Here is a 25560-nt window from a genome sequence, read left to right on the forward strand (position 1 = left end):
GAGCCATACCTTCACTGGAGAGGGACAGAGTCCCTCAACCCTCCCTTTCCCATTAAGATCCAGACTTAAGCCAGGCATGATGGTGCAAGTCTATAACCCCAGTCTCAAGAAGCTGAGGCAGGAGGATCACCAATTTAAGATAGTCAAGATTGCCAATATCCTGGGCTATATATAGAGACCCTGTCTCAACAAACAAAAATATCCAGACTTAGTATGCTAGGGACTAAAAACTGTAACTGGACTTTTTTCAGGAGGCCAAAAGCCTCCAGAGAGAGGTGTGGGTGTACCAATTCTGCCACTTACCTGCTGTGTGGCTCCGGGAAAGTAATCTAGACTCTCTAGGCCTTAATCCTGAACAAAGTGGGTTAAACTGACTGTTTAGGTCCCTTTCAGCCCACACTGGGAGCTATCAGGCCCGGCTGGTCCAAGCAAGGCCAGCATAGTAACCACAATTATAGAAACACTCCCTTCACAGCTGCAGTCCTCCCTCACCCAAGAGAAAAAACCCTACAGCTCAGTCTGGGAGATAAGAACTGCTGATTCCACAAATTGCCTCCTCCTTGGGGATCTGAGGGCAGAGAGAAAACCACAGCAGGGCAGGCAGAATTGGGGTGGGGGACGACAAGGGTCTTGGACTCACCAGAGATGCCACAGAGGGACAGGAACAGCCTGGGGAACCACCTCACTTCAAATTCTGACCTAGGAGCTGTCAAAAGTAGGACCGAGGGCCGGGGATTTGGCTCAGTGGTGCTGCCGCCTGCCTCACAAGTGCAAGGTCTTGAGTTTGATCCCCAGTACCAAAAAACAAAAAAACAAAAAAAAGGAGGACCTGGTACCCTGAGGTCTGTGTGTTTTGGATTTAGATCCATAGACATCTTCCAACAGCCACAACACCAATAATATATACTTTGGAGGGTTTTTTTCTGGTTTTTTGGCTTTGTTGTAGTTCAGGCTGGTCTCGAACTCACTATGTAGCCCAGGCTGGCCTGGGAAGAGGTGATCTTCCTGCCTCAGCCTCTGGAGTGCTGGGATCACAAGTGTGCACACCACACCCAGCAAGAGAGGGGCTTTTGGCACAAACTGCTGGGGGTCAAATGACACCTCCACTCCTTGCTTGCTGTTAGCTACACCAGTCTCAGTTTCCTCACCAAATAATAGAGAAGTAGTAGCTAATTTCACTGGGTCTTCCTGAGGATTTAATGAGATAATACTACAAGGCATTCTGCACTTCCATCCCCCAAAGCACTTAATAAAAGTCAGCCATCATTAACCTCATTGTTATTTCAAACAAGAGCTTCTCAGCCCAAGCAGTACATTAGAATTCCTTTCAGAGAGGTTTAAAAAATACCAGTACCAAGGTCTGACCCCCAACTATTCTAATTGAGTTGGTCTGAGGTGGGGCCCCAGTAAAATGCAGGAGCCAGGATGAAGACAATTATTTGCACTATTTATTGATCATTTTCTCAAGTATAAGGCCTCGTGCTAAGTGCTTTCCAGGTGGAATTTGGTGAAGAGTTTGATGATTATATTCCAGGCAGCAAGAATACAACAGTGAAAAGGCAAAAGTCTCAGCCTTCATATACTTTTGGACTTGTGGAGAAAGACAAATGATGAATAGGATTTCAATTCACAAAAAGTGAATGAAATAGAGCAATGAATATAATGATGGTAGGGTGGAGAGTGGGCGATATTTCAGTGTAAGCAGATAGGAAAAGCCACTGGGGAGGTGGCCTTTGGGTGCACATCTAACTGATGAGCGGGCAGCAGGGCCTGTGAAGATGTAAGGGACCAAGGGCCAGTAATTTAGCTCAGTGGTTCCGCTGCCTGCCCCGCAAGCGCAAGGACCTGAGTTCGGTAGCCGGTACCCCCCCAAAAACCAAAAAAACATGTAGGGGACCAGCACTCCAGCCACAGGGAATAGAGATTATAAAGCCCTGAAAGGAAGACCCCAAGATAAGACTCTATGGGTCCAATACCCTGGATGTTTCCCTGACCTTGGGGATGGGGGTGGGTGTCTGGGGAAAGCGGGCAGGGCAGGTCTCATTGCCCAGCCCTCCCCCCATTCCCTGAGGGTAGGGGGCCACACGGACAAGGTATACCACTGGCCAAGTAGTGACTTCACAGGGACCACCTAGACTTCAAGGTAGAGATCACTATAATCCCATTTTACAGACAGGGAATAAAGCTTAATGAGGTTAAGTTACTTCTGGTCACTCAGCCGGAAAGGAGGTAGTGGGAGAGTTGGACCAGATTCCTCCATGTTCAGGAACTATTTTTCAGGTCTACAAACTTCTTAGGGTCTCAAGACTTGTTGGGCTTTTGCACCTTGGGGTTCACCAAGAGGGAGCTGCTTCTTGTCTCTACCCAAGGGCCCAGGGTCCATTGGGGTCCCCTTATCACAGCATTTCTCACTGTTTCTCACCTCGAGGACAGACCTGGCCTCTAGTTCTCCACTGTTACTACAGTGTCTAGCACAGGGAAATCCAACAGAACTTTCTGTGATGATGGAATATTTTACATTCTCCTTGTCTAATACATATGGTGGGGGGCATTTGAAATGTGACTAATGCAATAGAAAAAAACTGACACTTTCATGTTATTTGAATTTATTTTTTGGCGATGGAGCCTTGGACTCTCCCTATGTTACACAGGCTGGCCTTGAATTTGTATTCCACCTGCCTCAGCCTCTACTTCCAGCTGGGAGTAGCTGGGTTACAGCCCCACCACACCATCTCAGGCTATCTTAACTGCCAGTGAGCCTAGGTGCAGCACATCTGATAAAGGTGTGATTTGTGATTTTACACATGAAAAAAGGGAAAACCAGAGGGGCGAGTTCATCTGCCCAAGGAACACAGGTAATGTAGGGCAGAGGGAGACCAAAGAGGGCTGTTCTTTATAATTCCAACTGCTACAGCAGGAACAATGAAGTCAGACCCTCTAGGAGGTTACTCAACAGGAGGTCTTTAGACCAGTGGTAAAAAGAGGATAATTGCCTCAGAGCTCAGGGTCAGGCTTCCAATTCAAGTGCCCTAGGAGATGTTAACTTTTCTATCAGTTCAGGTACAGGCAGGAAGGTTCCACATAACCTTCATTAGTTTTGGGATAAAGGGGACACTAATTTGCACACAAGGAAAGATCAAGGGTCTAAAAGTAAAGTACCAGCTGATGAGTGGCTAATCTGCAATTTAAATCCAGGAATGCCTGATATCCTGAGGGCCTTTACAATGCAGCCTAACAGCTTCTGGAAGTGGCTGCAGGCCTGAAGATTTGAATCCAGCTTAGTTTGGCTTCCCAGGGTTTTGTCCACCATCTGGTTGGCCTCTTGGAGTAACTCCATCTTTGTTTTTTTGGTATGGGGGGTCGAACTCAGGACCTTGTGCTTTCGAGGCAGATGTGGGCACCACTGAGATAAATCCCAGGCCCCCTCCATCTTTGTTCTTAATATTTGGGCCTACAAACTCTGGGTCTCAGTTACAGAGACTTGTTAAGTCACTATGCTAGCCAGGAAGGGGCACATACTTCCACCCCACTCCTAGCAGCTGAACTCAGGTAATTGTCTATGTTTGCACCTGAGAGAAGAATAGCATAAGCAGCCCCTGTCATCCACCCAGCTTTGGATGTCCTCTCACCAATCCTCACAGCTATCCCAAGGGAAACAGGTATTGTTTATCCCTTCTTTAGAGACAGGTTCTGGTAAGTGCAAAAAGATCCTCTTCTAGCCAGGCACAACTCAGATCTGACCTCAAAGCCAGAACAGTTTACAAGGAGCAGCTAAGCCAGCCAGGGTGAGATCACTGTGAGCAGTGATTAAAGGCAGAGGGCAGTATTGGGGATGAGACTTGCAGGGGGTGTCTGTGGCAAAGGAGCCTGAGGAGCAACACTTGACTTATGTGAACCAAGTAACTGTTTCACATAGTTGGGCCGAAAACTCCTGTCATGGAGAAGGGGACTGGAAGAGGGTGTGCAAAGAAATTTATCTTGTGCATGGGGAGCTTCTAGAGCCCAATACAGCCTTGAAAACAGTAGCAGTACTAGATAGAGGGCAGCCCTGGTGACTGTCTGAAGAGAGGGATGGAGCGATGGGGAGTTAAGGAGGCTCAAGACATCTGGTCCTTTCCTTGGACCCTGATCACCAAACTCTGTAAGACTGGCACCCCACTATCTTCTAAAGATTCTACTTCCTAATGTCTTTTCCTGAGAGAAAAATATGTAGAAATACCTCAGACATCACCACCATTCCACTGAAAAATGACTTCCTCTTAAGTCCCTTGAAGCCTGCTTACACTACCTATGGCACTTTTCTCCTCATACCACTTTCCAGGTCCTGTCCCAGAGGGAGACAGACTTGACAACTGCAGGCAGGAGGGACTAGATCAGAAAGGATGAATCCTAGAAAAGAAAATGACCACGATCTGACAGTAGCTAGGATTTTGGTTGCAGTTACCATGTTGCATGCAGTACTAGGTGTCAGGCACTGTGCTTCAGCCTTTGCTTGTATTCTGAGTTCATTCCCCCAACAGACCCTCAAAGATACCCTCGAATACCCACGGGAAGAAACTGCAATCAGAGAAGTGATCACCTGGCTGAGGTAACACAGTCAAGTCAGCGGAGGGCTGGATACCAACCCAACACATGCTCACTCCAGTGAGACCAAGTATTTCAATAATAACGAAATTTCCCCTTTCACACACACACACACACACACACACACACACACACACACACACACACAAAACCAGACATAAGCAACTCAGCTGAGAAGAGGGAGGAGTGAGGATTCCTCCACATGGGGCTCCTAGATGGTGGTGGGAAATGGTAAAGAAACTGACAAAAGGGCTGGGGATATGGCTCACTGGTAGAGCACTTGGCTAGCATGCAAGAGGCTCTGGATTCAATTCCCAATACTGCAAAATACCCCAGAAACTGTGCTGCTCAGAGCAGATTTACCCTGGGTCACACACTCTAGCACCTAGCACTCCACTGACTCAGCCTCGCAACACACCCACCTCCACAACACTCCAGGCTAGGAAACCAAAGAAACAAGCAAAATTCCCTCTGGTGCCAATCACTTTCCAACTCCAAGAGACCCTGGCTAAAGAATGAGGTATGGGGGGGTGGGGCGCGGGGATTTAGCTCAGTGGTTCCGTCGCCCTGTCTGGAAAGCGCAAGGTCCCGAGTTCGATGTCCGATACGGAAAAAAAAAAAAAGGTATGGGGTTAGTGAGCTCCTTCCAAGCCTCATTTCAGCCCCTCCTAAGCCTCGATTTTCTCATCCTGTAAAATGGGGCTATAGTATAAGCTTGTATTTGCTAGTTTAACCCAGAGGACGCAGAGACCTGACAAACCCCAGAGGCTGGCATCTAGTAGATGTTCAATAAATAAGATGCCACCGCTGTTATGGGGGCAGCAGAAGCTTTGTCGAATTACGTTCATCCTTATTCCTTGCTTCCCGGCAAAGCCCCTTCAAGGCTCTGAGGGAGGCCGGGAGGGGAAAAAACTTCGAAGACCCTAGACCACTTAATAAGGAGCAGCCTAATCAGCAAGACTCCTCAGAACCACTGCCAGAGTTGCCCCCTCTCTCCCCAGCTTTGGCTGCTGTTGCAGCATACCGGGCGGCCGGCCAAACTCCAAGAGCACTCGCGCCCCTTTCCAAATCGGGGGTGCAGGCGAGGTCGGGACAGGGTTGATCTTCGCTGCCTAGTCCCAGGTAGGGACCAGGGCAGGGACAGATCCTAGAAAGAGTCCTGGGCCCGCTGGCCTCGGCCGAGAGGAAGGGAAACCGCGCGCCGGCCTCGCCGAGAGGAAGGGAAACTGCGCAGGGGGCGGGGAGGAGGAGTGGTCGGGCCGCTCAGGCTGGGATTTGCCTGGACTTGAAGACGCTCTCTCCACGAGAGCCCAAACCCTGGAGAGCCCCGAAAAGGCTTCCCGCTCCTTCGCCCGGGGTCCAGGAGAGCCAGGGAGGGATCTCGCGGCCGGGGTGGGGGTAGAGGAAGAAAAGCAGGGGGAGGGGCCGAGGGGCAGAGGGGCAGCGAGCAGAGGCCGGAGGCGGCCAGTTGATGCAATCCTAGTTCGGGTTTACGCGCTCCACTCCGCTCTCGGAGCCTGGGGGGCGCGCGGACTTAGCTCCGGACAGCCTGAGGCTCGAACGCAGCTCCTGAAGAGTGGCGTCGCTCGGCCGCCGCTTACCTCTCCGGCCCCCGGGTCTCCGACGCCACCCCGGGCGAATGGCAGGTAGCCCTGAAGCTCCGAGCGGCACTCAGGGTCTGCAACGATCATGGTGTCCACCGGACCCGGCCGCGGCAGGCAGGCGACCTGTGCACCGGAGGGGGTCTTGGACCGACGCTCGAAGCAAGCCGGGGCCGGGGGCCGCCGGGGAGCTTCTGGAACTCCGGGGTGTCTCTCGGGGTTCCAGAACGCTCGCGATCCGGGGGACGACGGCTGCTGCGCTGGACTCTTCCCCTAGACTGGTTTCTGGGACAGTGAATGGCCTTGGGGGCCTGGGATTGGCCGCGATGCTGGGGTCCTTACGGCCCCAAATGCCTTGGAAGTCCGCAGTGGCCAGCGCTGCTCACAGATCCAGCGCTCCTCAGCATCCCCGCCGTGGAACTGCCAGCGATCGCAGGGCTCTGACACCAGCAGCGCCGCTCTGCCCGCTGCGGTCCCCGGGGGAGGGCGGGGACACAAAAGCCCCGCGGCGCAGCCAATCAGATGTCTGTTTCTCGGGGAGGCGGGGGTGACACCTCCCTCTGGAGCCAACTGTTCAGCCAATCGGCATAGGGAAGCGCTCGGGAATTCTGGGAGCTGTAGTCGGCCTCCGACGAATGCTGCAAACTTTTGCAAGAGGCTTTAGTCATATCGCTGGCAATACCAGACGAGAGTGACAGCCCGGGGAGTCATTAGGGCTGCATGATGAAACGGGACGTTACGGGCGGACGCTAGAGAGCCAGGTGTGAAATCCATCCCAAGTGAGTTCAGCTTTTCAGTTCCTGGAGGGACTGGTTAGGGTTGGGAGAGGTTTGGCTCCGCGGTATCTAGTGGTGCTAATTATAGAGCTGAGTACCAGACATTGGAGGCCAGAGAACACCACCCTGTTCCCCCGGGCCTCGGAGAGGACTTCACCTGTAAATGTGCCAGGCACAGGGAATCCACCTCCTTTGTGGAGTCTCAGGAAAAGTCCCATGCACTGAAATGCGGTCAGCAACCTCATGTCCAATCTCAGGCTCTGTTGCTGCAATTTTTTCCCTTCTCCCTTGGTGCCTTCTCCTGTCGCGTTCTCCACCCCTGTTACCCTGTTTCTCAAAACTTCGTAACAACGTGTTCAACTGGGTTTATTCCCACTTTGCCCTCTGGCCACTCCTCTGACTCCTTTCTCTTCCCACTCCCTAAGAGGTGGGTGCTCCCTTAGTTTCTGTTTTACCTCTTCTTTCCACACACACTCTCTGATCTCATCCATTTCCTGGCCTTCGAAAGTCTCCTTTTGCAAGGAAGTTGCCTCAGCTAGCACCTCAAGGCCTCAAAGTTAAATTCATCTATTCACTTCCCAGAGAAACTCTTCATTGTTTTTTTTTTCCCCCCAGACTCTTCTTTTTGTTACTTCAATTCAAAAATCGTTTAATCTAAACGGAATCCTGATAGGGGTGAGGGTGGACTAGACCTTCCGAGTCCAATCTAAGATATTCTAAGTCTGGTTTAGGATTCCCAAGATGAGCCTCTGGCTTAGTCTTCTGCTGCCAGTTTCTTGGGAAAAGGAAATATATCTCATTCTCTTCTGAGCTCCCAAGACACTTAGGGTGGGTCTCTTTTAATACTTTTCACACTTTACCTTGTGTTGTAGTTTTCTGTGTATGTCTTATCTGATCCTCTTTCTTTCTTCTTTTCTTTTTTTTTTTGTGTGTGTGTGTGCTAGGGATTGAACCCAGAGCCGTTGCACTGAGCTACATCTCCAGCCATTTAAAAAATCTTTAAGGGGCCAGGGATTCAGCTCAGTGGTTCTGCCACCTGCCTTGAAAGCGCAAGGTCCCAAGTTCGATCCCTGTACCAAAAAAAAAAAAGCCAAAGAGGCCTGATGTGCCAGGTGTGGTGGCACATGCCTGTAACCCCCTCACTCTAGGAGGCCGAGGCAGGAAGGCTGCAAGTTCTACCCCTACCTGGGCAAGTTAAAGATTTCTTTTTTTGGCACCGGGGATCGAACTCGGGATCTTGCGCTTGCAAGGCAGGCGCCTGAACCACTGAGCTAAATCCCCGGCCCTGGCTTTTTTTTTTTTTTTTTTGAGACAGAGTCCCACTATACAGGCCAAGCTGAACTTGATCTTGCTATGTAGCCCAGGATGGCCTCAAACTCACCTGCCTCAGCCTCATAGGTACGGGAATTTCAGGTGTGTGCTACCATTATCTGACCTTTTTGATTATAAAGTCTTTGAGGGCAGGGTTTATATTTTCACATCTTTTTCCCCTGTCTTATGCTACCTAGCACAATGTCCTGCTGGTCATTTGTCCTTGGTCATTTATTCTTCCTTTGGGCTAATTTCCCATTTATTTATTTATTTATTTATGGTACCAGGGATCGAACTCCGGTCCTTGCCCTTGCACAGCAGGCGTCAAAACCACTGAGCTAAATCCCCAGCCCTAATTTCCCTTTTAAATAACCCTTTAATCAGGTTCAACTTTCATTTTAAAAATGTAAGCTGCACATGATAGTGCATGTCTTGTAATCCTAGCTACTTGGGAGGCTGAGGCAGGAGGATTCCAAGTTCAAGGCCAGCTGAGCAAGTTAGTGAGACCCTATCTAAAAAAGGGGGGAGAGAACTAAGGTTGTAGTTCAATGGTGGAGCACTTGCCTAGGCCCTAGGTTCAATCCCCAGCACACCTCCCCCTAAAGAAAGTAGTCTTCGGAAAAAAAAAAAAAAGAAAGTAGTCTTGGTCTGGGGATTTAGTTCAGTGGCACCTCATGTGCCTTGCAAGCCCAAGATTCTGAGTTGGACACCCTCCCCCCAAAAAGAAAGTCTTATCACTGGCCACACCCATGCTCCTTGTTTGGCCTTCAAACTTTTCTTTCAGTATCCTTTTTTGCAAATCACTGCCCATTAAAACTGTACCTGGCATTCTGGGCCTTCCTTCCTGTTTGTGGGCTGAAAGAAGCTTTTGTTCAAAGGCCACTTCCTCCAAAAGCCTTGCTTCTTCAGCTCAGCTAAAAGTAATCCCACCCACTCCTCAATACCTTCAACACATTCTACTTTAAGCCACTGGTTTCCAAACTTGATTTAGGTTCATTATCATTTCTACTTGTCTCACTCCTTCCCTCCAATTAACAATGGAATGTTATTGACCATTTGTACAAAGCAAGGGAACTGCAGCTCTGTAGGTAAAATTGCTTGTAAAGGTCACACGGTATCTTCTTTTTTTTTTTTTTTTTTTTGGTACCGGGGATAGAACTCAGGACCTTGCGCTTGTGAGGCAGGCGCCAGAACCACTGAGCTAAATGCCCAGCCCACAGTATCTTCTTTTGAGGGCACCAGGCTGTCTCAGAATTCCTTCAAGATAGGAGCTGGATCTAATTTAATTGTCTCTGTATCCCTCACTAGCATATTGTGAGTCCTAAGTTTTAAAAAAAGAAAAAAGAAAAAGAAAAATGGTGCTGGGGATCAAACCAGAGCCTTGCGCACATTAAGCAAGCACTCTACTACTGAATGACTCCCCAGGCCCCCAGTAAATATTTTTGAATGTATATGAGTTAAACTCCTGGTAGGAATACCCCTTGAGAATCTCTTGAGGGAGTGTGACTGAATCGTCCCCAAAGTTTTACTTACAAAGTCAGTGATTTTGTGAGAATTAAAAGCAAAAGATACTGATATTCTAAATCGAAGGATCTTTTGTGATCCAGCCTGCAAAGTAGGAAAGAAGAGGCAGAAAAAAAAAAAAAAAGAAAGAAGAGGCACATATATACATTTACTGAGCTCCAGTAAGAATCCAGGCTGTATCTATTGTGCTTGTAACTCTCACCATCACTTCATGAAGTAGGCATCATGTCTGCCATTTGACAGATTCCCAAACTGGCTCAAGATGTGCATTGGCTAAAGTCACGTAGCTTAGTAATACACTAAGAACTCAGGGCCAGAATAACTCCACAGCAGAAACTCCACCACACCAGTGATGAGAGAAGGGTGTGAATGTGTAAGAGGTGGGCTGCCACCTGGAAGGATGCTCAAAGCAGATAGATTAATTGGGAGTGAGAAACCTAACTGTCAAAGGGCCTATAATTGATGGGCCAGCACATCCTCTCTGTGGGAGTTTCCACGAAAAATCAGGTTATCATCTGAAGAGGCCTAGGGCGGCTGGAATCTGAGCAGGGGCCACCAGTGAGAAAATGAATCACTGAACTGGCTCTACTAGGTGCAAATCCCTCCTTTGATTCGGAAAGTACTGACCATGTCTTGTGTACCAGGTGCTGTGCTGGGTTCTGAAAATCTAGTAGCGAAGCTCTTAGCCCAGTGGGGCTGCAGGGGGTGGTGATACTGGCTGGGCACATTCCTCCCCCTCCCCTTGCATTTTTACTTTAGTCCAGCTCTCTTCCTCCTGTTGCCATATTCTCTGGACTCTTGCATCAGCTACATTGAGGCCACTGATTGGCCAAAGCTATTTTTTATTTCTCAATCACGTTCCAGTCCTGAAGACACAATCACCTCTAGATTAGATTTGAAATATTTTTCAGATTCCTTCAGCTTCAGATCCTCTCTCAGATTATCGCTCTAATGGGATTCTCATCTGTTCTGTATTTACTCTTCCTGAATTAATTTTCTGAACTTAAATTCTGGAATCACTTCACTTTAATGACCTTATTCTACAATCATTCCGGGGGCTATAATTTATCACCCCAGATGTCATTTACTGAGGGTTTTTTTTTTTTTGGTCTCTTCCCCACACCAGGTCAGAACACAATTTCTGCCCATGAGGAACTTTCAGGAACGAAGCCTCATTCCAATTGGTTTGATAAAGCCCAAGGAGACCCATCCTCCAAATTTTATTCACACACCCATTCAATTGCTCCTTGAGCAGGAATTGTCCCAGGTCTTCCCAGCTCGAGCTGCGGAGCTAAACCAGCAACGCTGAAATTGTCCCCTGGAGTTGTGCATTAGGGGTAGGACAATGACAAACTCTAAGAAACGGGGCCAGCTATCTTCGAAGAGTGCTTCTCAGGAGTCAGGAAAGTCAGGTGCTAGTTTTTAGCTTTGTCATCCGAACTGAATTTTTTTTTCAGCTCTTAGAATCTGTTTGCTCATCTTCAAAACAAAGGAATTTGAAATGAGCTCTAACCCTCCAGCGCCACAATGCAGAGAGCTGGTGTTGGGCAATACATATAATTCGCTTTCCTCTATTGCATATGGGGGACAGAAATCTTTAGGTTTGGAAAAGCTCGTCCCTATTAAATAAAATATGAAAACCTGCTCTTTTGGGCAATTCGTTGAAGAGTTCGGTTAGTTTTGTCGGCTGAGTGAACCCTCAGCGCCCCCTGCAGGCAGAGCCCTGCTACAGCTCAGCTAGAATGGTCGGAAAAAAGGATGGGCTGAAGGTCGCCCCACTTTTCGGTTTATAAGATTGTCAGGTCCCATGTCACCACTTTAAGGTCTTGCAAAGAGGTCACGCAAAAGCTAAGTAAAGGTCACGTGGTTGCTGAATAGTCTCTTGCTGCCCGCAAGGACCAGTCAGTCTCCCAAAAGACTTCTTAGCCTAAATGTACTTCTCATTGTTTGGACTTATTCTGTCATCCCACAGGAAGGAAGCCTCAGGTCCAGACAAAAGAGAAGATTTGAGCGTGGGATGGTGATGGACGCCTACAATCCCAGCTCCGTGGGAGCCAGAAAGTTGTCTGCAGGAGACTAGAATCTTGAAGCGCAAGCCCCCAATCTGGATCCAACTACACCTTAATAGGCTGCCCCAGAAGTCGCACATTTCCAGAAAGAACAACTTCTCCCTTGCTTTTTAGCTGTGTGAACCTACACATCTCTGAACCTGTTTCCTGTTGTATCAAACCGTGCAGTAAAGTTTACTCCACAGGGGTACTGTGGGGACGAGAGCTAAGGCCCGAAAACCCCTTAACGAGGTTTGATGCCGGCTGAACGTTCAATCAGTCATACTTATTATTTATATTATGATTGTTCTTAGTCTAACGTATCTAGCTCAGTGATTGGCAGACAATGGGTACTGAAGGTGGCTATAACTATCACTGCCTAAAAACTCTAGAGCACAGAGCCTGGCATTTAGCAGGTGCAGAATAAATGGTAGACAGCTTTTTTTTTTTTTAACCTAAGGACAAAAAAAGCATATTTTCAACCCCAACGTCTCTGTGAAGTTACGGTACTCGTTTTTGCTCGGCAACAGGCTCCTCTTACGTAATCCTTCTCGGCCAATGAGCAGAAAGGTGGGTGGAGTTTTATCCGGCAGCCAATAGCAGCCCTCAGCGGTGCGTAGGGTAGGCCCAGCAGGTTTGCAGCCTTGCTACTGAAGCGAAACCAGGCGGCAGTTCGAGGGGCGTGGAGTGTCTCCAAATTCCCCAGCCTCTGCCCGTCAACCGCGTTCTGATTGGTGCGGACCTTGGCGACTCACCCTCCGCCCGTCCCTCCCCTCCCCGCCCGGCTCCGCAGGAAGGGGTGCGACTGCCCTATCTGCTTTTTTGGTCTATATTTTTCTTCTTCTCCCCGCCCCCCCAGTACCAGAGATTGAACTCAGGACCTTGCGTTTGCGAGGCAGGCGCGGTGCCATTGAGCTAAATCCCCTGCATAGGTCTATTTTTCTCTTTAAGAAACATTTGGTTTTTAGTTGCATGTTTCCCTTCCAAGTTATGTGTCGGCTCATAACAGAATGTTAGGGAAATACAGAAAAGTATAAAAGTTAAAAAAAGGAAATACACCAAAATAGTTCCCCCTTTGTGATTTTAAATGTTTTTCAGTCTTTCTACCCTTAGCTAGCTTTATTGCTGTTCATTGCTCCATTGGTTGTAAAACCGTAGAACTGACAGCGACCAGAATGCCCATCAAAGAGTCATAAACAGATTCGTCCATACAAAGAAAAAGGGGAGAAAAAAAAAAAAAGAACAGATGGCTCTCTATACTCTGAAATGAAAAAGTGTGCGGGATTTAATGTTAGGTTAAAAGAAAAACTAATGTGGATGTACATGGTTACACAGAGGAAACAAAGGTCAGGAAAGGGTCTTTGCAGATGTTGTTATTAGTTAACGCTGGGCTGGAGGTGGAATTAGAAGTTTTAAGATTATATACTTCTTTCCAGCACTAAGGAGGCTGAGACAAGAGGATGGCTTCGAGTTCAAGACCAGCCTAGGTTACATACTGAGTGCAAGCCCAGACTGAACTACATAGCGAGACCCTGTGTCAAAAAACTACAATAAAAAGACTATACACTTTTTATATTTATTTATAGATATATTAACTTTTTAGCTTAAAAAAGACATCCTTTCAAAGATTTATTTGACAAGAGGGATTTCAAAGATTCTTTCACTGAGTTATTTGACAAGAGGGAAGGAACACTTTTTAAGTCCTTTTTTTTTTTTTTTTTTTTTTGGTACCAGGGATCGAACTCAGGACCTTGCACTTGCCAGGCAAGTGTGGTGCCTCTGAGCTATGTCCCTGATCCTAGTTTTGGTTTTTGAAACTGGGTCTCTTTATGTAATTCAGGTTGGCCTTGAACTCACAGTGTGGTCCAGGATGGTCTGGAACTCTTGACTATTCTCCTGCCTCAGCCTCAAGGGTGTTGGTATTACAGGTGTGTGCCACCATGTCCGAGTTCCATCTTCCATTTTTTTCCTTTTTATCCTATGTAATGTGCAATTATCTTGCCCACTTTTTCCACTTAGCACATTTCATGGTAATATTCATATTAAATATTCTTTTGTTTTGTTTTGTTTTTGGTACTAGGGATTGAACTCGAGTCCTTGTGCCTGTGAGACAGGCGGCGGAACCACTGAGCTAAATCCCTGGCCTTCCAGTTTGTTTTTTTAAAAACGATTTATTTGACAACTTTCACTTAGTGTAATAAAAAGAAATCACAATACAGTGGAAGATTTAAATCAAGGCTCCAGAATTTCATACAAACATCAAGACCAAAATCCTACGAAAGTATTGGTATTGTATCTCAAAATTTCCTCATTAAAAAAAGCTTAAATTAACATACAGATTATTAAATGAAACAACAAGAATTAACAAACATGCCAAATGTTTTGCTCTTAATTGTAGGCACAGCTCCTATATTGAGTTTTACAAAATGGCATGTCTTTCAATATGCATCCAATGTTCTATGTAACATTTAACAATCCAACTGCTTTAACATAAGCATGTCTACTGCTTAAGTACATCCTACAATATAACTTGAGAAAAGCTTAAAATATTTCAACAGTTACAGTTTACTCAACTTTGGTCTTGAATGATTGTGCTAAAAAATGTTGAACCTGGGGCTGGGGATTTAGCTCAGTGGTTCCACCACCTGCCTCACAAGTTCAAGGACCCGAGTTTAATCCCTGGTACCAAAAAAAAAAAAAAAGTTGAACCTTAGCTGGGAATGGTGGCACACGCCTGTGAGCCCAGCACTCAGGAGGATGAGGCAGGAGGATCGCCATGAATTTGAGGCCACCTTGGGTTACATAGTGAGTTCTAGGATAGCCTGGAATATATAATGAGACCCTGTCTCAAAACAAAACGAAACAAGAAAACTAAAGAAGTTGACTGAAGTCAGTGACCAGGATCTATTACAGGGGACTCCTGACTTACAAACTCAATTTGAGAAGGCTTGTTGTAACTCAAATTGGTTGTAAGTCAAGAGTATTTTTCCCATAAGAAATAATGGAAATACTGATAATGTGTTCTGAACCTCCAAAAGCACCCCTTAACTAATTTTTTCATAATAAAAGAGTTGTATAATGTGCGTAATTTACCAGAAACATCAATAATTTTCTGTGCATTCACCAAAAAGTTATAAAATGTGCCTAGTTTACCAGAAACAACAATTTTATACTGTACTCACCATTCAAGTTGACATCTTTGGCTTGCAGGAAGGGAGCATGAAATGGAAGGTGGTTATTGTTAAGAAGGAGAGTCCCCTTCCATAAAAACATCAAGAATCTGGCTCTCTCCTTAGGAGAGTCTGTAGTCCACTAGGACCTGCTTCTGTCTCACTAGGTCTCAACCTTTTCAGAACTGAAAACGGGTCCAAGGTTCTCTGTTTCTGTCTTTTCTTTAACACTGTTCTATAGTATGACATGATATTGTCATTAAGCAAGTGAATGCTACGATTGGCTTTTTCTCTGTGTGGGTGGGTCTTCTCTATAAATGTTTGTAACTCTGTCCATTTTTTTCAGGATTTCCTTTATTTCAGAAGAAGATCTTTGCTGCTCTGATTGTTGATACTCCCCGTCTTCAGAAAGTTCCTCAGCAGCCATTCTCTGTTGCTCAGCCAGAAGTTGCTGAAGTTCCTCTGTAGACAATTATTCTGAGTGTTCCTCCACCAGTTCAACATCAGCACTGTCTATCTGTAAGCCTATGGACTCTGCTGTAGTGACAGTGTCATCAACCACAGGGTCAATTGAAGTCTCAGGCCCCTCTACACAGCCTTCAAAATCTCTCTCCTATAACACTTTAGGAAGACACTTTCTTCCAGGCAGATTTCAGTGTCCTTAGAGTGACATTGGCCCAGGATTTCTCAATTAACCACACGTAGGAAAAGATGTTGTAATGTTCCTTCCAGAAATCTTTAAGGGTTAAATCTGTATCTGAGATCATCTGAAAGCACAAGCAGCCAGCATTTGGGTTGTAACCCAAGACTTCGGTCCTAAGTTAAAATTATGGTTGCAACCCAAGTTGTTCATATGTCAGGCTGGTTGTAACTCAAGGGTCCACTGTACATCATCATCTACCACTTATAAGGGGCATGCTGACACGCCTTCCATTCCCTCACGCCCGAAGACGCAGCTTCCACTTCTGTAGTAGCTGCTCTTCACTGCTCCTGGGCTGCCTATGCGACATTGGTTTGGAAATCAATGGAGTTTTCCTGTCAAACCATATCCACTTGGGCTGTGTTGGCTGCCATCGCTGTCTCCAAAGCCATCACTTGGCTGGATCACCATGACTGTGCCGCCATGACTGCACTGGTCTGATAAGCTGGTGCCTTCCATCGCTTCGCTACCATGAGTACCAATGCTTGCTCTTGCTGTAGAATTCAAGAAGAGCTCTTGTGGTGGATTGACTAATGGGCAACTTATAACGCCCACCTGAACTGAATCAGCGTGGTCTGGGCACGGAGGATTCACCTGAAGATTATCAATAGCCATAAAAAGAGAACTGGAGGGGAAGATCTTGGCCTGTTGATTTTATAGGAAACACTTGCTGCGGATGGTTTTCCTGCTACAAACTAGGCTGTTCTCATAGGAGGAGGAGCTCGGGCCTTGCTGTCACTGGGAATGGCTGCTGTTTGTCAGGGGAGTTCCAATGTAGGTCCCTTAGCTTGGTGGCACAAATCCTTCATCTCAATGGCATAGGTTTTCTGGCTTCCACCACTGGCCTTTGGGCCTTCCAGGTGCAGATCCTCGATATGGACAAGCATGAGACATTGCCGTGGACTCTAGGCCTTTGGCTGGATTTGTGTGGGACATTGCTGGGATCCAGGCCCTCAGCAGGATTCTTTGGGCCCCTAGTGTGTTGTTAATCTCTTGCACTCTTTTGCATTTGACTTTTTGGGTAATTATCCTAAAATAATTTAATAAACTATGTATCTTGCAGTAAATGTACTCCCTTGCCAAAACCCTGACTACAACAGCTCTACATAACAATATGGTGCACATATTTTTGTTTGTTTTTTGTTTTTTTTGGTACTGGGGATCAAACTTGGGTCCTTGCGCTTTCGGGGCAGGTGGCAGAACCACTGAGCTAAATCCCCAGCCCCCAGTGGTGTGCATTTTTATGTTTTGGTTTTTTTTTTGTTTTCTTGGTACCGGAGATTGAACTCGGGTCTTTCCGCTTTCCAGGCAGGCGGTGAAACCACTGAGCTAAATCCCCAGCCCTGTTTTTTATTTTGAAATCACCCAGGTGCTCACTTTGGCAGCACATATACTAAAATTGAAGTTGCCCAGGCTGGCCCTGAACTTGTGATCTTCCTGCTTAAGCCTCTCAAGTAGCTGGAATTTCAAGCATGTACCAGTGTTCTTTTTTTTTTGGTACCAGGGATTAAATTCAGGACCTTGCACTTTTGAGGCAAGTGGCGGCACCACTGAGCTAAATCCCCGGCCCTAGCGTTCTTTGACTTAGCCTTTAGTCAAGACTCTTGATGCTAAATATAAAATTTTACTTATTTATTTGCAGTGTTAGGGGTTGAAGCCAGGACCTTGTGGGTGCTGTGTGCTCTACTACTGAGCTTCCTCCCTAGTCCTAGTTACAAAACTAAAAGTTTAAAAAAACCCAAAACTAAAAGTTTATTTCTGGGAACATTATTAATGCCTAAAATAGGTGCTTGATTGAGGTGGGGAAGGAGAGTAGAGAGCTGGATCATGTGCAGAATCTGGCAGCTACGTTCAAACAGGCAAAGGACAGAGAAGCAAATATAAATAGCTCAGATAAGCAGACATCTGAAAACACTGTCCAACTCCCTGCTGGGTACAACTTTCTTGCCTGCACTGTCCGGGTTGTAGTTGGACATATGATGATTTATACTTTGGTCCTTTGGGTTAAAAAAAAATTGAATAAATGGCCAAGCATGGCGGCACATGCCCATGGTTTCAGTACTCAGGGAGGCTGAGACAGAATAGCAAGTTTGAGACCAGCCCGGGGAACTCAGACAGACGCTGTTTCAAAATAAAAAATAAAAAAGGGCTGGGAATATAACTTAGTATGAAGGCCCTGGGTTCAATCTCCAGACTGAAAAAATTTTTTGAATAACCTGGCTGTGGTGGCACATGCCTGTAATTTCAGCACTCAGGAGGCTGAGGCAGGAGGATCACCATGAGTTCGGGGCTAGCCTGGGCTACATAGTGAGTTTGAGGCCAGCCCGAACTCTACATAGGGAGATCTTGTCTCAAAATTTAAAAAAAAACAACAAACTGCAATTTATGAATTCTCTTAGAAAACAGGGAAGATCTGTCAACACTGAGTTCCAGGGACCATAAGCCTGATGTAGGGACTTGTCTTCTCTAGTTTTCAGTTCTCATAAAATACATGGACCACTTGATGTTTACTTTTCCTGGTCCCTGTTGCAACTCAAGTTTGAAAGCCCTGGAGAGTGAAGATTTTCCATGATAGTCTTATATGTGCTTTTTTCGGTACCAGGAATTGACCTCAGGACTTTGCACTTGCCAGGGGGGCTCAGCACCACTGAGCTACATCTCTGGCCCTTGTGCTTTTCACCTTCACTTCCCTCTGCCTTCATGTGGTGCTGAGGATGGAGCCAGGTCCATGAGTGCTGGTCAAGTGCTACACCATTGACTGACGGCATCCAGAGGCCCCTGCCCTCCACCCTTGCTGACACACACCCTTGCTCAAGGTCAAAGCATAGGGGAACACAGAATGGGGATTAGAACCAGAGTTTCTCATCTCACTATCCAGGCTCTTTTAACTATTTGGTAGTTAAAATAAACATTCATTCACTTATTTGTTTATTTATGACAGCGTGTCACTGAATTGCCCAGGCAGGGCTCGAGTTTGCTATTTTCCTGCCTTAGCCTCCCTGGGTGCTGAGATTACAGGCATGTGTCACCATACCTGGCTTTCTTCTTTTCTTTAAGAGACAGGGTCTTGCTATGTTTTCTAGGCTGGCCTCAAATTTTGGGGCTCAAGGGATCCTCCTGCCTCAATCCCAGAAAATAGCTGGGACTCTGGGGTTGTGTCAGTGCACTCAGCTAATACTCATTAACTTGAGCATTCATTTTTCTGGGTAAAATGAAGGCCAAGTCAGCTAATTTGCATAAAACTAAGTGGAATCAGACATCCAGCAGTAGACATTTTGCTCACTGGTTGTACAACTTCACATATAGCTTGCACCCATTGTTATGTACTTCTCTCTCTACCTTCACTCTGGGCAGCTATACAGGACACTTCTGTTCTTTGACCATATAAAGCTTTTCTTGTCCCAGATACTAGAATTTTCTTGTTCCCCGATAATAGAATTCAGCTTGGGATGGTCTGTATCTACATAGCTCATGTAATTACATCCTCCAAGGCCCTCCTTTGTCAGCTACCTCTGTAAGGAGACAACTGTGTCAGGTCACTCTACAGAAAATAATTCCCTTCCCCCATTTTATTTGTCTCCCATCTAACATGTATACTTGCTTACTTCCTTCCATCATGCAAGCTCCATGAGGGCAGGACTTTGGTTTTATGTTGTATCCTCAGCAACTGGCACAGTACTTAGCATATAAACATTCAATAAAAAATTTATTTTAACTCTGGGTATGGTGGTGCCTGCATATAATCCTAGCACCTGGGAGGCTGAGGCAGGATGATTTGTGAGTTCCAGCTCACTTAGAGGGATGCTATCTCAATAAAAAAACTTTAATAAATAAATAAAATACAATACTGTACTTCTTGTTGGGCATGATAGCACACACCTGTAAGCCCAGGACTTTGTGAGGCTGAGGCAGGAGGATCCCAAATTCAAACCTAGCCTAAGCAATTTAGCAGGATTCTGTCTCAAAATAAAAAAACAGAAAGGGCTGAAGATGTACCTCAGTGTGAAGGCTCTAGGTTTGATCCACAGACCCCCCCCCCCCCAAAAAAAAAGAAAGAAAAAAAAGAGACTCAGCCCAAGCGTCTTTGGAGCTCAGGAGACTCAGTGAGATTAGTTTCCTTCTCCCAAGAAGACAGAGGTAGGAGACCAAGCTAGAGGCTCATCTTTGGAATCATCCGCTTAGATTCAGAATGTCTTAGAGGGGACCTGAAAGGTCTCTTCCAGAAAAGGAGAGAGGGGATGGAGAGTGGATAGTAAAAGAAATCCCTCGGGTTGAAAAGAATACTACTAGACAGAAATTCAAAGCCATAAACTACACATGTAAATACAAAAGCCAGTATAATGCTGGTCTGAGGGCGGTGGCATTAAAACCCAATTGGTCACAACCAGTTTCAGATTTGTTTCTTCTTTATTTCCACTGCTTCACTTGACTACAACAAAACAAAACAAAAACCACACACACAAAAACTCCCTTGTATTATAGTTTCTTTTTCTCAGTGCTGGGGATCAAACCTGGGGCCTTGTCTATGCTAAGCATGGATTCTCCACCAAGCTATGCCCCCAATCCTAGCCCCCCCCCCCCCCCCGGACTGTGGACTGAACTCAGGGCCTTGGCAGTGAGTGTTATTCCTAGCCCTTTTTATTTTGAGGCAGTGGCTCATTAAATTGCTAAATTGCCCAGGCTGACCTCAAACTTGTGATTCTCTTGCCTTGGCCTCCCTGAGGGCTGGATTGCAAGCATGTGCTACCATGCCTGGCTCCAGTTTTTGTTTTTACCTGCTTTTTATGATTCTTAGGATTTAAAAGACAGTTGCACAAAGCAATAATCGTTAATTATATGTAACAACCAAACGATATATAAAGATTTCACTGGTGACAATAAACAGCATAAGGTGGGGTAACACAGTTGTATGAGAGCAGAGATGTTTGCAGTGGTGGAGATTAAAACCAGAGCCTTGAGTGTGTTAGATAGGTGCTTTACCACTGAGCTATTCCTCCCTCCAGTCCTTTTTTTTTTTTTGGTACCAGGGATTGAACTCAGGACCTTGCGCTTGCAAGTACCTCTGAGCTAAATCCCCAGCCCTCCTCCAGTCCTTTTTAAACTTTTTTTTTTTTTGGTACCGGGGGATCAAACTCGGGTCCTTGCGCTTGCGCAGCAGGCGGCGAAACCACTGAGCTAAATCCCCAGCCCCAGTCCTTTTTAAACTTTGAGACAGAGTCTCATTAAGTTGCCCAGGCTGGGTTTGAAGTTGTGATCCTCCTGTCTCAGCCTCCCAGTATGCTGGATCACAGGCTTGCACCACCACACCTGCCTTGGCTTCTCTAGGCTTTTATCATTCAATTGTACTAAAGGCTTTTGTGTAACAGGGTCTTAGAACAAATGACTCATCCCAATTCTGTGCAAATCATGTATTCAACTGTTGAGTTAAAAATGTTAGCTGGACATGGTAGTAACTTAGTGAGAGCCTGTCTCAAAAAAAAAGGGCGGTGGATGCAGCTCCAAGCAAAGGCCCTGGGTTGTTCCATTCCCCGTGTCACAGGCTAGATTGCAATTCATTATCCTCCTGCTTCAGCCTCCCAGAGTACCAGGATTACAGGCATGCACCACCACAGCTGGCTGCTGTTCTTTTTTTTTTTTTATCATGATTTCTAATTCCAGTTGTCTCAATCTGTAAAATTAGAATGAGGATGACCAATTCATATGATGAGTTCTTTAAACCATTTTATTTATGGTTAACCATTGTTATTACTGATGGTGTCTTGAATTACACCTTTTTTTTTTTTTGGTACCAGGGATCGAACTCGGGACCTTTCGCTTTGGAGGCAGGTGGCAGAGCCACTGAGCCAAATCCCTGGCCCTGAATTACATCTTTTTTTTTTTTGTACAGGGGATTGAACTCAGGACCTTGCACTTGCGGGACAGGGAGCGGCACCACTGAGCTAAATCCCCAGCTCTGAATTACATCTTTTGAAATAATCACCCCTTTTTGTTCCTTAGGCTGCTCCTGACCTCCAAAGCTTTCTGAGCACTTGCTGCTAGACTGGGGGGAGTCCCCTTATCTGTGGCACACCCCTCCCCTCTTACTCCTGTCTTGTTTCACAGCACTTATCATGCTGCTTTGTTTGTAAACTCCCTGTTGCAGGCATCTGTTTAATTCACTTTAGCAGACAAGTAGTGTCTGTCTGTCTACCACCTTCTAGATAGTAGAAAAAGGCAGCAGACACAGTTCACCGATGACAATTTATTATCTTTTGGTAGCACACAGACCAAATATTAATTATACCAGATTATGCCTATATAGAAGTGGGCAATGATAGATGCCATTCTATGGGGAATATATGCATTTAATCATCATGTTTTAGTTGTTTGATCTTCTGCTTATGCCGTTCAATTTCTTTCTCCATATGCTCAATCGCCTTTTTATGATGATAGATCTCATCTTCATGATGTTTCTTCAAGGCTTCCAGTTGTTCTTTAGTCTTCTGTCTACAAGGACACAGTGGCTCAAGGCTTAATTCCCATCCTTCACCCCGAAGAGATTTTTAGGCATAACCTGCACTCCCTAAGGTGGTACCCCCATCCCATGAGTGGCTATGCTCTTCTACCTTGACCCTACTAGTGAAAGAATACCTGATTGGAAATTAAGGCGTCTCCATCTGAAGATCATCAAAATGATCCCATTTTTCTGGTGCTAGTGCAGGAAACAGAACATACTAGTACTCTGTGTAACTAATGTCATGCATTTCTAGTTTCCTACTTAAAATACCTTGTATATTATAAGCTATATAGTAGAAAACTCCAGAAAGACCTGACATTAATCCCAGACACTTTATCAGATGAGCAGCCCAGAGAATCAGATCCCTTTTTGGGGAAAAAAGAAGCAAAAAAAGGGAACAGACAAAGACATGTGGTCAAGGTAAAAATACCCCATCCCAATTTGCCTAGGGCTTTCTTTGCCTACAAAAATGCACGGTCCACTGTAAAGGCCCTGAAGAAGGGGACTCTTGCATATGCAGTGCTCAGCAGTCCAATTTAAGTCTCAATAAAGGTCTAGATAAAAAAACACCAGCTTGGCAGCATTTAGGGTTCAGTTTCCTTAACTGTCAAGGCCCGAATAGATGGTCTCCAAGGGCCATACTCCAGTTATGGCAAGTAGGTACCATTGTGACACATTTATTTGGGGGGGGGGGGGTGCCAGGATTGAACCCAGGCATTCTTGTGTGTTATGCACCTACTCTACCAATGAGCTACACCCCCAGCCCCGTGATTAATCTTAGAACAAAGACCAAAGGAGAAGCAGAAGCAAGATTAGTTTCTTGATGCTTCCCAGTATGGAGAGAAGTCAGTTAACGATAATTCAGGGTTAGGAAAGCTAGGAGAAAGGCCTACTCCTAAGCAATCTCTAGCCCAGGGGCTGGGCTAGGTTAGGGCAAAAGTCTCCAGGAGGTGGAGTCCAACCCTGGGCAGGTGCTGCCACCTCCGATTACCCACTCATTCCGGAGGAGGGTGGTGATAAGGCTCAGAGGGTCTGCAAATATTGGACGGCCAGATACAGACAAGGAGAATATTTCGCTCTGCCCAGGATCGGGGGCCAGGAGATGGTAAATGATAAAAGAGGAGTTGAATCGTGGACGGAGCGTTCTGGAGACAGCGGAAAAGGCTTGCGACCCGGGTGCTGTTGGGCAAGGGACTGGGAGTGCCCTATAGATGGCACTAGCCAGGAGCTCAAGTGTTGGGACTGAATGGGCCCGGTTCCGCTGGGGATGGGGCACCTCAAGGCACCAGGGATGGGTGGGGCGACTGAAAGCTGAAGAACTGGAAGGCTTTGGAAGCTCTAGGGTTGGACTTCGCACTCGGTGGGCCTTACCGGAAGAACCGCTCCTCTTCAGCCTGCTCTCTCTTCCCAAAGGCCCCACCGGCGTCCCGAATCGAGCCGGAGGAACTCTCATGATCCTGCGACAGCGCAGAGACCCGCGCATTGGTAAAGGCCCAGAGGAAAAGATGGGATTCGCACTCAGGGGTGGGGCAGCAGTTGGTGCCGTGGCGTACCTTGTCCGAGCTGAAGCCTCGGGTTTGCATGGCCCTCACTCCCCAAACGCCGAGCCGCGCCCGAGACGCCAACGCCGTACCTGCCATTGCTCCTAAGGCAGAACTCCCTCGTCACTTGGCGTGGCAGCTTATCTATAGGCGCTAACCGCGCGGCAGACCAAGCAGCCAGTCTTTTCGGAAAAGAGGCGGGACGTGCGTAGGAGTGGCGAATGAGGAGGGCGAGGAGGCGGGTATTTTGGAGTCTACAGCGAATCCTGAGCGAGAGGCGGGACTATTCTTAGCCAACCGCGAACAACGGCTCCCGGGCTAAAGGATAAAGGAATTCTGAAGGCGGAGGGTAAGGAGAGGGTTAGAAACCGGAATTTAGGCTCTTGGACCCATCAATAGGAAAGAGGCATTTAGTTCTATAGTTGATGTTATTAAACGGGAAGTAAGCCTTCCCTTTCCTGGTTTATTGGCATCATGAAGGTGGTGACTATAAGGGAGGAGATGTTTGTTGACCTCGACCTCCAACATGCCCGGATTTATAAAACCGCGTTCATTTCTTAGGAGCCGCTAATGTTCTTTTATTGCACTGACATTTCAATGTCAAATCTCAGCTTCAATTTCACCTTCTCAGAGAAACCTTCCCTGACCCGCTTAATCATTCACCAGCGATTCTAGCACATCCAGTTTTGTGTTCCCCTTTCCTCCCTCCTTTACACGGTTCACCTTGTCAAGTCATCAGGGTCTTAAGTAGGTAGTGAATTAATATTTGTAAATGATATTAATGTGTTGTTAAATGGGCATGGTAACTGAACTTTTGGTAATACAGTGTGATTGAATGGAAACTAAGAAAGACTTTGCCTTTTCATTCATCTAATAAATGTGAATAAGACAACAGTAGTCTTTACCTTCATGAAGTTTACAGACCTTGCCTATGTAATTTTCTGTCTGGGCCCAGTTTGTTTTCCTTTAGATGAGAGGGTTGGGCCAGATTATTGTCTTATTCATTATTACAAAATAATTTTTTTCAGAAAGAGAGTGAGAGAAAGAGAGCACCGTGCTATAGAGCTCAGGCTGGCATCGAACTTATCTTTCTGCTGCAGTCTCTCAGGTGCTAGTATTACAGGTGTGCACCACCACGCCTGGTCAAATATAGCTTGGTTTTCTATGAAATAAAATTGGTTTTTATTGATTATCTTCTAGTTGGGAAAATAGCAGTCCTGGTTTGTATGACTTTTAAATGGGAGGAAATATTTGCTAGCCACATCTTTAAGTGTTCATTGCAGAAAATATAAAAGTAGAAGAATGAAAATAATAAGATGGGTGTGGTAATCCTAGCAGTTTAGAGGCTGAGGCAGGAGAATCACTGAGTTCAAGGCCAGTCTGAACTCTAAAGCAAGACCCTGTCTCAAAAAACCAAAAAATAAACAATGAAACCAAAACAAAAAGAATAAAAATAATAATCTCTTACAAGACTAGTTATAATTTGGTGTGTTTCTAGATGATCTTTGAGTGCCATTCCTCTTTCAGAAACTGTTTCTATGGCTGGGGGTTTAGCTCAGAGATAGAGTGCTTGTGTGAGGCCTTGAGTTTGATCCCCAGCATCACAAAACAAACAACAAACGACACTGTTTGTAGTTCTCAGATACTGCTGTTTCTTCATCATCTCCTAGGCTGAGCAGCCAAAGAAAGATCTTGCTGAGCTTGCACGAAAGATGCATGTAGGCATTGGGATGCTATAATAACAAATAAGTAAATAAATCAAGGAAAATAAAAAATGTTGGTGATGATATGGAGAAATTAGAACCTTGA

The 25560-nt window shown here is 46.1% G+C and overlaps 2 protein-coding genes and 1 long non-coding RNA gene across 4 annotated transcripts in view; 1 reads left to right on the plus strand and 2 right to left on the minus strand.

The window, feature by feature from the left end:
- Sesn2 (sestrin 2) overlaps positions 1–6651 on the minus strand; it is a 40300-nt gene extending 33649 nt beyond the window's left edge. For both annotated transcript variants that reach the window (XM_021263172.2, XM_004850752.4), the window contains exon 1: positions 6186–6651. In XM_021263172.2, the coding sequence (XP_021118831.1) occupies positions 6186–6275 (90 nt within the window). In that variant the 5' untranslated portion in view covers positions 6276–6651. The remainder of the gene's footprint in view (positions 1–6185) is intronic.
- Positions 6652–6668: 17 nt separating this feature from the next.
- On the plus strand, positions 6669–17106 carry LOC110350429 (uncharacterized). Its single transcript, XR_002397004.2, has 3 exons — positions 6669–6964; positions 11769–12414; positions 15361–17106. It is a non-coding gene; the product is annotated as an uncharacterized LOC110350429 (long non-coding RNA).
- Positions 17107–21940: 4834 nt separating this feature from the next.
- Positions 21941–23967, minus strand: Atp5if1 (ATP synthase inhibitory factor subunit 1). Its single transcript, XM_004850748.3, has 3 exons — positions 23764–23967; positions 23582–23667; positions 21941–22200 (listed from the first exon to the last, which is right to left on the minus strand). The coding sequence occupies exons 1-3, from the start codon at positions 23848–23850 to the stop codon at positions 22059–22061; spliced, it is 315 nt and encodes a 104-aa protein (XP_004850805.1). The 5' UTR covers positions 23851–23967; the 3' UTR covers positions 21941–22058.
- Between the last annotated feature and the right edge of the window lie 1593 nt (positions 23968–25560).

This window comes from Heterocephalus glaber, unplaced genomic scaffold, assembly GCF_053883595.1.
Source record: "Heterocephalus glaber isolate CG9 unplaced genomic scaffold, H.glaber_assembly_v1.0 deba00001452, whole genome shotgun sequence".
Lineage (NCBI taxonomy): Eukaryota > Metazoa > Chordata > Mammalia > Rodentia > Bathyergidae > Heterocephalus > Heterocephalus glaber.

Coding starts and splice junctions, on each gene's coding strand:
- Atp5if1 (XM_004850748.3), bottom strand. CDS start 23,850: ATGGCAGGTACGGCGTTGGCGTCTCGGGCGCGGCTCGGCGTTTGGGGA. Junction 23,668..23,763: donor GAGGCTTCAGCTCGGACAAG/GTACGCCACGGC, acceptor GCGCTGTCGCAG/GATCATGAGAGTTCCTCCGG. Junction 22,201..23,581: donor GAAGAGGAGCGGTTCTTCCG/GTAAGGCCCACC, acceptor GTGTCCTTGTAG/ACAGAAGACTAAAGAACAAC.